Below are 11,129 nucleotides of genomic sequence, written 5' to 3'. Positions count from 1 at the left end.
GGATGGAGGGGTCACAGAACTTGAATGTGAAACAAATGGCGTTGAAGGCAGCCTTACCTCCTGTGTGGCATAGGTAGTAGAGGTCAGGGATGGGCCCCTCCTTTTCCAAGTAATTCAGATTCCTGCCTTGATGGCATCTCCCCCTGAACCTGATGAGGGATAGATATGTGAGAAACTGTCAATCACAGAATCTATGTGGGTGGAAAGTAGCATTCCACAAGCTTAGGCTGTGTCTCACAAGCGAAGGGCAGAGCCCAAGACCAAGATAAAAGGGATGCTGGGGCATAGGACATCTCAGTTCACTTGCCTTCTGTGGTCACAGACTGAGACCTACTTCGATAGTGGATCAGGTATGTGAATCAATTTGGGGTCGGGGAAAGCTGAGAACCAGGCACAAGGGGAGAGGAAGGAAGGCAGGTTGGGGCCAGATGTGAGGGGAAAGGTAAGATTGTAGAAAGGAGTGAAGGAGATGCAATTAGATGGTTATTTTGGTCAATTTCTGCCTTGACATTCTATGTTGTTGAGTCATTTTAGTTGTGTCTAACTTTTGATGACCCCATTTGGGGTTTTCTTGGCAAAGATACTGGAATGGTTTGCCATTTCCTTCTCCAGCTCTTTTGACAGATGAGGAAACTGAGACCAACAGGGCTAAATGACTTCTCAGAGTCAGATAGCTAGTAAGTGTCTGAAGCCAGTTTGGAACTCAGGAAGATCCTGATTCCAGGCCTGGCACTCTATCCACTGTACCACCTAGCTGTCCCTGACATTTTATGGCTATAGGTAGAAAATATATGGGAGGAGCAGGGTTCAAATCTGACTTCAGACACTTCCTAGAATGTGACTTTGGGCAAATGACTTAACCCTGTTTTTCTAGCCCTCGCCCTTCTTACCTAGAGTTGTCCCTGGGAAAGAAAGTAAAGTAACATTGTTGTATAATGACTTGTACAAAGAGAATTTTGAAAATACACCTGTATTCCTGGAAAGAGGCTCTAGATAGAAGACCTGAGTTCAAACTCTACTTCCTTAACTTACCAGCTGTGTGATTATAAGCAAATCTCTTCAGTCTCTGGTGAAATGAGGATTGCACTATGTAATCTTTAAGATTCTTTTTCATTCTAACAGTCATTCTGTGATTTTTTCTATCCACAGAAATATGCCTCTTACATTTGGGGAAGTTATATGGTAGAGTGTAATTAATAGGCAATAGGTTAGAGGGTTAGTAGGTCTTGTCTTTCTGTTTCTATGGGCTGGGCACCTGATTCTTGCAGGCCTGTTTTTTCATTTGCCCAAGGTGAGGGTAGAGTTAAGAATCTCTCCTAAGTCCCTCTTGAGGGCTGATATTCAATGCCTTAACAATACTGTTCTTTGAGGAATGGTTATTGGAGAAAATATGGTGACAGCTTTAATGCTTTTTTTTTTCATAAAAAAAGGTTACAACTCTCAGTTTGTTCCTAGTTTGAGAATTTCTAAAAATATTTTCTCATTTCCTCTTCGCTCACTTGAATTGATCTTTTAAAATCTTGAAAGATAAAAATAAAGGAGCAGTAAAGATTTGGGTCTTCTTCCTGATATTTTTTCCGATGTACAAATCTATTTAGAGATAAATATAGCACCCTCATTTGACTTCCATGACTAAGGAGAACACTTTTTTTTTTTTGAGAGAGGGAAGAAGATCTTAAAAGGAGGGATGCTGGGAGTTCCCACAGAAGGGAACTCTGTACAGATGTTTCCTGGTAGTAAAACAAAGAGTGGAGAGGAGAAAGGCCCCTAGGGTCAGTCATATGACAAGACCCAGGAGCCCTGCAGGAGTCACTTGTTGCCAGTTTCTTTTGATCAGTTTCCATTTTCTTGTTGCCCATCTTGGGCCTTGCACTAGACATTCCCATAAACCCTCAGCCTCACTGGGGATGTTTTGGGAAACTAAAGACAAATTAATCCCTTGTTTGATTCTCTCTCAGGTTTACTGAACTTCCACAAAGATGTCCTGTCAGCAAAGCCAGCAGCAATGCCAGCCCCCTCCCAAATGCTCGACCCCCAAGTGCCCACCAAAATGCCCTCCCCCTGTCTCTTCCTGCTGCGGTTCCAGCTCTGGAGGATGCTGTGGTTCTAGTTGTGGGGGCGGAGGCGGTGGATGCTGCCTAGGTTCCCACAGGAGATCCCGCAGACGCCAGCGCCAGAGCTCTGGATGCTGTGGCAGTAGCGGAGGCCACAGCAGCGGTGGTGGAGGCTGCTGCGGCAGCGGCCACAGCAGTGGCGGTAGTGGCTGTTGTAGCAGTGGCCACAGCAGTGGCGGTAGTGGCTGTTGTAGCAGCGGCCACAGCAGTGGCGGTAGTGGCTGTTGTAGCAGCGGCCACAGCAGCGGCGGGGGCTGCTGCAGTAGCGGCCATGGCAGTAGTGGCAGCGGAGGAGGCTGCTGTAGCAGTGGCGGTGGGAGCAGTCAGCAATCTGGGGGCTGTGGCGGATGTTGTTGAACCGGTCTTCCCCAGTCTACATCAACTGTATTAGAAGAATCAACAAACCAGCGACCCTGCCCCATTCTGCACCTTTTCCTTCTCTCTTGCTCTCCTGTCTCCTCTCTTCCTTCTTCTGGCCTGAACGCCTAAGATTTTAGAAGTATCTATCAAAAGTTTTCTGGGGGATTCATTCTGCTTGAAACCTTGAATGGCTTCGTCTCATCCCAGTTCTACTTCCTGTCTTCTAATCTAGAAAGCACAGAGAGCAGGAGAGGAGACCCCAAAACAAAATTTAATGCTCTATTTTCTGATCTACAGGGTTCCTTGATTAAGATGGAAAAATAAAATAAGTTTACTCTGACTCCTATTTCTGATTTTTTTTTTCTCTTTGAATTTTACCTTTGCCCTGCTCTTCTTCCCTGCCTTAATTTCTGTGCCATCACTAAACTCACCTCACTGAGCTGAAGGCTATAAATTTGGAGATGAACATTTGAATAGGTAACTGGGTCCTGGGAGACCACATTAATAATTCAATAAACATTTAACACCTACTTGGTATTATGGAATGAATACTGAATTGGGAGTCATAGGACTTGGGCTCAAATTTTGACTTAATACCTTTTGACCCTGGACCTAGGGGACAGCTAGGTGGTACAATAGACAGAGTCAGGAAGACTTCTCACCCTTAGTTCAAATCTGGCCTCAGACACTTACTAGCTGTGTGACTTTGGGCAAGTCACTTAACCCTGTTTGCCTCAGTTTCCTTATTTGTCATGAGCTGCAGAAGGAAATGACAACTCATTCCAGTAACGTTGCTAAGAAAACCCTAAATGTGGTCACAAGAAGTCAGACATGACTGAAAAATGACTCAGCAACAAGACCTCAGACAAGTAACTTAACTCCTTTGGATACCAGTTACTCAACTAATAATGATCAATTCCTCAACTAATAAAATGACTCACCCTGTCTCATATCCAATCAGTTCCCAAATCCTGTTGACTCTCTCTCTGCAGCATCTCTTACCTCTGTTTCCTTCTCCCTATTCATTAGGCAAACATTCTAGTGGAGGTTCCTCTTACCACCTATCTGAACTCTCTTCCATCTGAACTACCTGTCCCCTCAACAACTGAACTACTTTTATGAAAGCCTTTTTAAAAAAAAAAATTAGATGTTCCTGATTCTATTCTCTTTTTCTCTCTAATGGAGGTATGTGTGATTTGAATGACATCAAGTGCTGTAGAAAGCCAAGAGAAAATGACGAGAAAAGAAAAACCACTAATTTGGAGGTAGGTCAGGAAGAGTGGTGTCTATAGAGTAGTAGGAGCAGAAACCAGAATGCAAAGGACTGAAGAGAGTAGATGATGAGGAATCTGCAGCACTGGGTATACTATATACTCTATATGGCATGCCAATATGATATATATATATATATATATATATATATACACACACATATATATATTTATACATATATATAGTATACTAATGGTAAAATGATATACAAGTATACTAATACTATATATGAAGATTTTGCAAATGCTAAAGTACTATGGGCAGTGTAAAATGGAGATTTGAACCCTAGACGTCAATCCCCAGAAGTCTTTGGTTTTTCCCAGAATTCCCTATAATTTTACCTGAGTCTCCACCTGGGGGAGATCACAATTAGTATTTAACTGACTCTGCCTCTCACGTGTGCTCTCTTCCATTGCAAAGATGTAGTGGGTAAGCCAAGGGAAGGTATGGGGGGGGGTGTTTGAATGGGCTAATCAGCCCATTTATTATTTTGTATCCTTGATTTCTAATAATCCTTAATAAATCTCATAAAATAGAATATTTCTATTACTAGAGACTAAATTTAATTTTTACAGCAGTTAGATGGCCTGGTGGCATAGAGTACTGGACTTGAAGTCAGGAAGACTTATATTCATGACTTTAAATCTAGCTTCAGACACTTACTAACTGTGACCTGGGCAAGTCACTTAACTGTTTGCTTTAATTTCCTCAACTATAAAATGGCAAACCACTTCAGTATCTTTGCAAGAAAACACCAAATGGGGCCACAAAGAGTCAGATGTTTCTGAAACAACTGAAAAACAAATTACTATGTAAATGTGTATTATTATTATTATTATTATTATAACTGAATTTATCCTGTATTGATTCATCTGTTAACATGCTTTATCTTCTGACCCCATGTTGTAAGTATATGAGAAGAAGCCAGAGGAAAGGAGAGACTGGAGGTGCTATTTCCTCACTTATAAAATGTGGGAATTGGTCTCTGGATTCTCTAAAGTTCCCTTCTAGATCTAGTTCTTTGATCCTCTGCTCCTAAGACAAATCTTTCAACTAGGCTGGCTCTCAGTATCCTCAGATGCAAAAAGAGGGGCTTAGACTAAATGACGTTTAAGTTTCTTTCTGACTCTGTCTGTGATCCTCTGTGATCCTGAGACAGGAACTTGCTGGTTCAAATGAACACAAGGTATTTCTATGGGTCTGGAGGAGTGACAGAGCCCTGGGGAAAGGTGGGATAACAATGGTATTGATTGTTCACAGACTACTGTAATGATTATATGGGGACTTGATACTGCTGTTGCTGTAAAGCCAGTTAAAGATGGTCAAAGGGAGCTTGTTGTGAAGGAGGTAAGTGCCGTTTAGTAGGAGTCTTGATGAGCAGACTCCTATACTCTCACTCATTCCTGTGTAGTGCTGTAGTAGCTACTCAGGAAACTGGGGTTCCCCTGTTGTGTGAGGGTGATGGGAAGATGAAGGAAGGTCTCCCCTATCTGGTGATATAAGGGGTACTCCAGATTTCCCTGGCACAAGGATGTTATGGAGACAAGCCTTCTCAAGTCTTTGACTCAGCAGGGGAGGGGTCTTGGTTAGCACTCTGTTCTGGCTGATCTAGCCACAACAAATACCCTTCCTTTTAGTTCGTAGAAATAAGCCACTAGTAATATCTGACTGCATGTAAGAAGGTTTAATGGGCAATGACTATAAGGAAAGTTGAGGAGTTGGAATGAGGAAATTGGGGTCCCTGATTTTTCCCCCTAAAAGTCCATCACTCTGCCCAATTATATGGCAACAAATATGGCAGTCTTGGTGATATGGATGAATATATACAAAAATATAAATTGCCTAGACTAAAAGGTGAAGAAATAAATTACTTAAACAACCCCATATCAAAAAAAGAAATTGAACAAGTCATCAAAGAACTCCCTAAGGAAAAAAATCCCCAAGTCCAGATAGATTGACAAATGAATTCTATCAAACATCCAAAGAATAACTAATCCCAATAATATACAAACTATTTGACAGAATAAGCCAAGAAGGGGTTCTACCAAATTCTTTTTATGACACAAACATGGTACTGATCCCAAAGCCAGGCAGATTAAAAACAGAGAAAGAAAACTATAGGCCAATATCCCTAATGAATATAGACGCAAAAATCTTAAATAGGATACTAGCAAAAAGACTCCAGCAAGTCATCAAAGGGTTATCCACTACGATCAGGTAGGATTCATACCAGGAATGCAAGGATGGTTCAATATTAGGAAAACCATCCACATAATTGACGATATCAACAAGCAAACCAACCAAAATCACATGATTATTTCAATAGACACAGAAAAGGCCTTTGATAAAATACAACACCCATTTCTATTGAAAACATTAGAAAGTATAGGAATAGAAGGGCCTTTCCAAAAATAATAAATAGTATATATCTAAAACCATCAGCAAACATCATCTGCAATGGGGATAAACTCGAAGCCTTCCCAATAAGATCAGGAGTAAAACAAGGATGCCCATTATCACCTCTATTATTTAACATTGTACTAGAAACACTAGCAGTAGCAATTAGAGAAGAAAAAGAAATTGAAGGCATCAAAATAGGCAAGGAGGAGACTAAGCTGTCACTCTTTGCGGATGATATGATGATTTACTTAAAGAATCCTAGAGATTCAACCAAAAAGCTAGTCGAAATAATCAACAACTTTAGCAAAGTTGCAGGATACAAAATAAACCCACACAAGTCATCAGCTTTTCTATATATCTGCTCAGCAGCAAAAACTAGAAAGAGAAATCCCATTCAAAATCACCTTAGACAAAATAAAATACTTAGGAATCTATCTCCCAAGACAAACACAGGAACTCTATGAACACAACTACAAAACACTCGCCACACAATTAAAACTAGATCTAAACAACTGAAAAAACATTGATTGCTCATGGGTAGGATGAGCTAACATAATAAAAATGAACATCCTACCCAAACTTATTCATCTATTTAGTGCCATACCCATTGAACTTCCAAAAAACTTTTTTACTGAATTAGAGAAAACCATAACAAAGTTCATTTGGAAGAACAAAGGATCAAGGATATCCAGGGAAATAATGAAAAAAAAAATACAAAGGAAGGTGGCCTTGCAGTCCCAGATCTCAAACTACATGACAAAGCAGTGGTCATCAAAACAATTTGGTACTGGCTAAGAGACAGAAAGGAGGATCAGTGGAATAGACTTGGTGTAAATGACCTCAGCAAGACAGTCTATGACAAACCCAAAGACCCCAGCTTTTGGGACAAAAATCCACTACTTGATAAAAACTGCTGGAAAAATTGGAAGACAGTGTGGGAGAGATTAGGTTTGGATCAACACCTCACACCCTACACCAAGATAAACTCAGAATGGGTGAATGACCTGAACATAAAGAAGGAAACTATAAGTAAATTAGGTGAACACAGAATAGTATACATGTCAGACCTTTGGGAAGGGAAAGATTTTAAAACCAAGCAAGACTTAGAAAGAGTCACAAAATGTAAAATAAATAATTTTGACTACATCAAATTAAAAAGGTTTTGTACAAACAAAACCAATGTAACTAAAATTAGAAGGGAAGCAACAAATTGGGAAACAATCTTCATAACAAAAACCTCTGACAAAGGCTTAATTACTCAAATTTATAAAGAGTTAAACCAGTTGTACAAAAAATCAAGGCATTCTCCAGTTGAAAAATGGGCAAGGGACATGAATAGGCAGTTTTTAGTTAAAGAAATCAAAACTATTAATAAGCACATGAAAAAGTGTTCTAAATCTCTTATAATCAGAGAGATTCAAATCAAAACAACTCTGAGGTATCACCTCACATCTAGCAGATTGGCTAACATAACAGCAAAGGAAAGTAATGAATGCTGGAGGGGATGTGGCAAAGTAGGGACATTAATGCATTGCTGGTGGAGTTGTGAATCCAACCATTCAGGAGGGCAATCTGGAACTATGCCCAAAGGGCACTAAAAGACTGTCTGCCCTTTGATCCAGCCATAGCTCTGCTGGGTTTGTACCCCAAAGAGATAATAAGGAAAAAGACTTGTACAAGAATATTCATAGCTGTGCTCTTTGTGGTGGCAAAAAAACTGGAAAATGAAGGGGATGCCCTTCACTTGGGGAATGGCTGGACAAATTGTGGTATATGTTGGTGATGGAATACTATTGTGCTAAAAGGAATAATGAACTGGAGGAATTCCGTGTGAACTGGAAAGATCTCCAGGAATTGATGCAGAGTGAAAGGAGCAGAACCAGGAGAACATTGTACACAGAGACTGATACACTGTGGTACAATTGAATATAATAGACTTCTCTATTAGTGGCAATGCAGTGATCCTGAACAACTTGGAGGGATCTACAAGAAAGAATATTATCCACATTCAGAGGAAAAACTGTGGCAGTAGAAACACAGAAGAAAAACAACTGCTTGATTACATGGGTGAAGGGGATACGATTCGGAATGTAGACTCTAAATAAACATCCCAGTGCAAACACCAACAACACGTAAATAGGTTTTGATCAAGGACACATGTAATACCCAGTGGAATCGCTTGTTGGCTAGGGGAGGGGTGACGGAGGGGGGGGGAAGGAAAAGAAAATGATCTGTTTCCAATGAATAATGTATGAAAATGACCAAATAAAATAATGTTTAAAAAATAAAAAAAATTCAAACTAAAAAAAAAAGTCCTTCACTCAGGCAGCTGTCAAGCCAACATGAGTTTTTCATTCCCTTACCCACTAATTCACTAAGGAATAGTCTGAGCAGGTGCAAAGGGCAAAGGGAGAGAGCCGGGCTGTGGGGCAGAGTCCACAACCCTCCCAGGTCTGAAGTCTTGTCACTATTGAGATGTTCTTTGAGGTACTGTGTTGTTGAAATAACTTGGTAGGAGTAATCTCAGGTCTAAACACAGGTGAATCCTTTATTGGCTCTTGGCAAGATCCCCAGCAAGGAAAATGCTTCCTGCCTGTTTGAGGTCTCTGCTCAAAAGCCTAGACTTCTTCATGGAGCTTTGCTAAATCCCTTCTTCTCTCCCAGTATCCTCTGCTCCTAACGGTCTTTGCTGTCAATCAACTCTTCTTTCAATATTCCATCTTTTCCCCTTTTGCAACCTACCCTTACACTACTTAGTCTTTCATATATTTTATGCAATTTCTTTGGGGTGGAATAAAGGGTCTCCTGAAACTGATCACTGTTACCCCAGATGTTTACACAGAAAAGGAGACTCTTTGATTCCTATCTGTGGAAAACTTGTACATGAGCTATGTTCAAGCTATATTCTGACTACCCAGAGGGAATGCTAATGTGGGAGTAGTATGAGCCAAAGAAGTATTATTTTGAGGGATTACCCCCAATCTTAAGCCAGACTCCTATGAAGCCAAGCAAGTGATGGGAGGCCTTACTTATATTCATATGTTTCTGTTTTATTATTTAATTAATTTATTGCTCATCATCTTTGAATGGGGGGGGGGTTGTTAATCTCTGTATCATTCCAATTTTAGTATATGTGCTCTTGAAGCAAGCACTTTCTGTTTTATTTGTATTGCTTTTGTTTATTTTCCATGCCTCCTAGCTAAATTTCTTATAAACACTTCCAACTTTTTCCTCAGATGAACAAAAATCTAAAGGAGTTTATATTCCCTTAGATCATCATCGCTATGGCAATCAGAGCACATGTGTATGAACAACCTGATCATAGTATTTGGAACCAAAATGTCAGATGAGGACTCAGGTGAAGGGGTGCCAATGAACAGTGGTGGCTGTGAATATTCTTCTACTGCAGGATATTTTCTCATACCCTTTATTTGCTTCCTAGAACCCTGCTTATTCCAGTGATTAACAAACACTCATCCCATCCTACCCTCCCTATCCCAGGGGTTCTGATTACCCAGCTAACATTATTCAAACCCTACTTTTTCTCACCTCTTCCAAATCAACCCCTCCAACATGCCATTCTAAAGCTTCCCTTCTACTATACTGTTTGTAATGGCTACAAATTGCTTCCATCTTGAGCCTTTTCCTTTTTCATTCCTTCCATTTTCTTGAACTTGCTGATGCATGGTTTCCTTCTGTTGATTTAGTTTCCCTGACCAACCCTTCCATCACTATTTGCTCTTATACCCCAGGCTCAGTGGTTGTGGAGGAATCAAGATACTCCTTGCTGCCCATTATTTCTTTCAGGCTCTCCACCCACCACCATTATTCAGTAAATTCTCCTTCCCTTCAGACTCATTTAATCCATATTTACTATTCAATCATGATTCTGACAGGTATTATCTACAGACCTCCAATGAACAGAGGCATTGGCTTATAGTCTTTCCTTCACAATCCCTTTTTTCCCCATTTTTTATTGTTACACAAAACACAATTCTATATTGGTTACTATTGTAAGAACAAACTCATACATAACAAAACCCCCCAAATAAAACCACAAATACCCAGATGTGAAAGACTCCAACAGTTATTTCCCTGGAAGTGGAGAGCATTCCCAAGTCTTTCAGAATTATCCCAGATCAGTGCATTGCTGAGAGTAATCAAGTTTTCACAGAAAATCATCATCCAATATTGCTGTTACTGTGTAATGTTCTGTCTCCCAGTTCTGCTTATTTTGCTCTACAGCAGTTTCCACAGACCTTTCCATATTTTTCTGAAATCATCTTGTTTATCATTTTTATGGCACAATAGTATTCCATTGCAAACATGTACCATGATTTGTTCAGCCATTCCCCAAATGATGGACATCCCTCAATTTCCAATTCTTTGCCACCACAAAAAGAGCAGCCATAATTATTTTTGTACAAGTGGGTCCTTTCCCCTTTTTTAATTATCTCTTTGAGATATAGACCCAGTAGTGGTATAACTGGATTAAAGGGTACACACAGTTTTATAGCCTTTTGGGTATAGTTTCAAATTGCCTTCCAGAATGGTTGGATCAGTTCACGATTTCACCAACAATGCATTTAGAATCACAATTTTGCCACATTCCCTCCAACATTTACCACTTTTCTTTACTGACACATTGGCCAATCTGATAGGTATAAGGTGGTACCTCAAAGTTGTTTAATTTGCATTTCTCTAATCAAGAGTGATTTAGAACATTTTTTTCATATTGATTGTTTCATCATGATTATTGATGGCTTTGATATCTTCATTTGAAAACTGCTTGTTCATTTACAAAAGCTTTACAAAGACTATCTCAATTTATTCTCACCTCAACTCTGGTAGGAAGTTGCTATTATTATCCCTATTTTATAGATGTGAAAACTGAAGCTCATGGAAGTTAAATGACTCACCCAGCATTATACAACTCAAAAACAAGGTCAGATTGGGGCAGCTGGGCAACACAAATGCTTTCCC

General features: G+C 40.0%; 1 protein-coding gene across 1 annotated transcript; it reads left to right on the top strand.

Annotated features, from left to right (window-relative positions):
- Positions 1-286: 286 nt before the first annotated feature.
- LOC103095325 (late cornified envelope protein 1F) lies at positions 287-2,814 on the top strand. The gene is made up of 2 exons (XM_007481910.2): positions 287-350; positions 1,959-2,814. Exon 2 carries the CDS (start codon positions 1,980-1,982, stop codon positions 2,469-2,471), a length of 492 nt encoding a protein of 163 aa, XP_007481972.1. The 5' UTR covers positions 287-350; positions 1,959-1,979; the 3' UTR covers positions 2,472-2,814.
- The last annotated feature ends 8,315 nt before the right edge of the window (positions 2,815-11,129 follow it).

This window comes from Monodelphis domestica, chromosome 2, assembly GCF_027887165.1.
Source record: "Monodelphis domestica isolate mMonDom1 chromosome 2, mMonDom1.pri, whole genome shotgun sequence".
NCBI classification, from domain to species: Eukaryota; Metazoa; Chordata; class Mammalia; order Didelphimorphia; family Didelphidae; genus Monodelphis; species Monodelphis domestica.
This window is presented reverse-complemented; position numbering and strand designations above follow the sequence as displayed.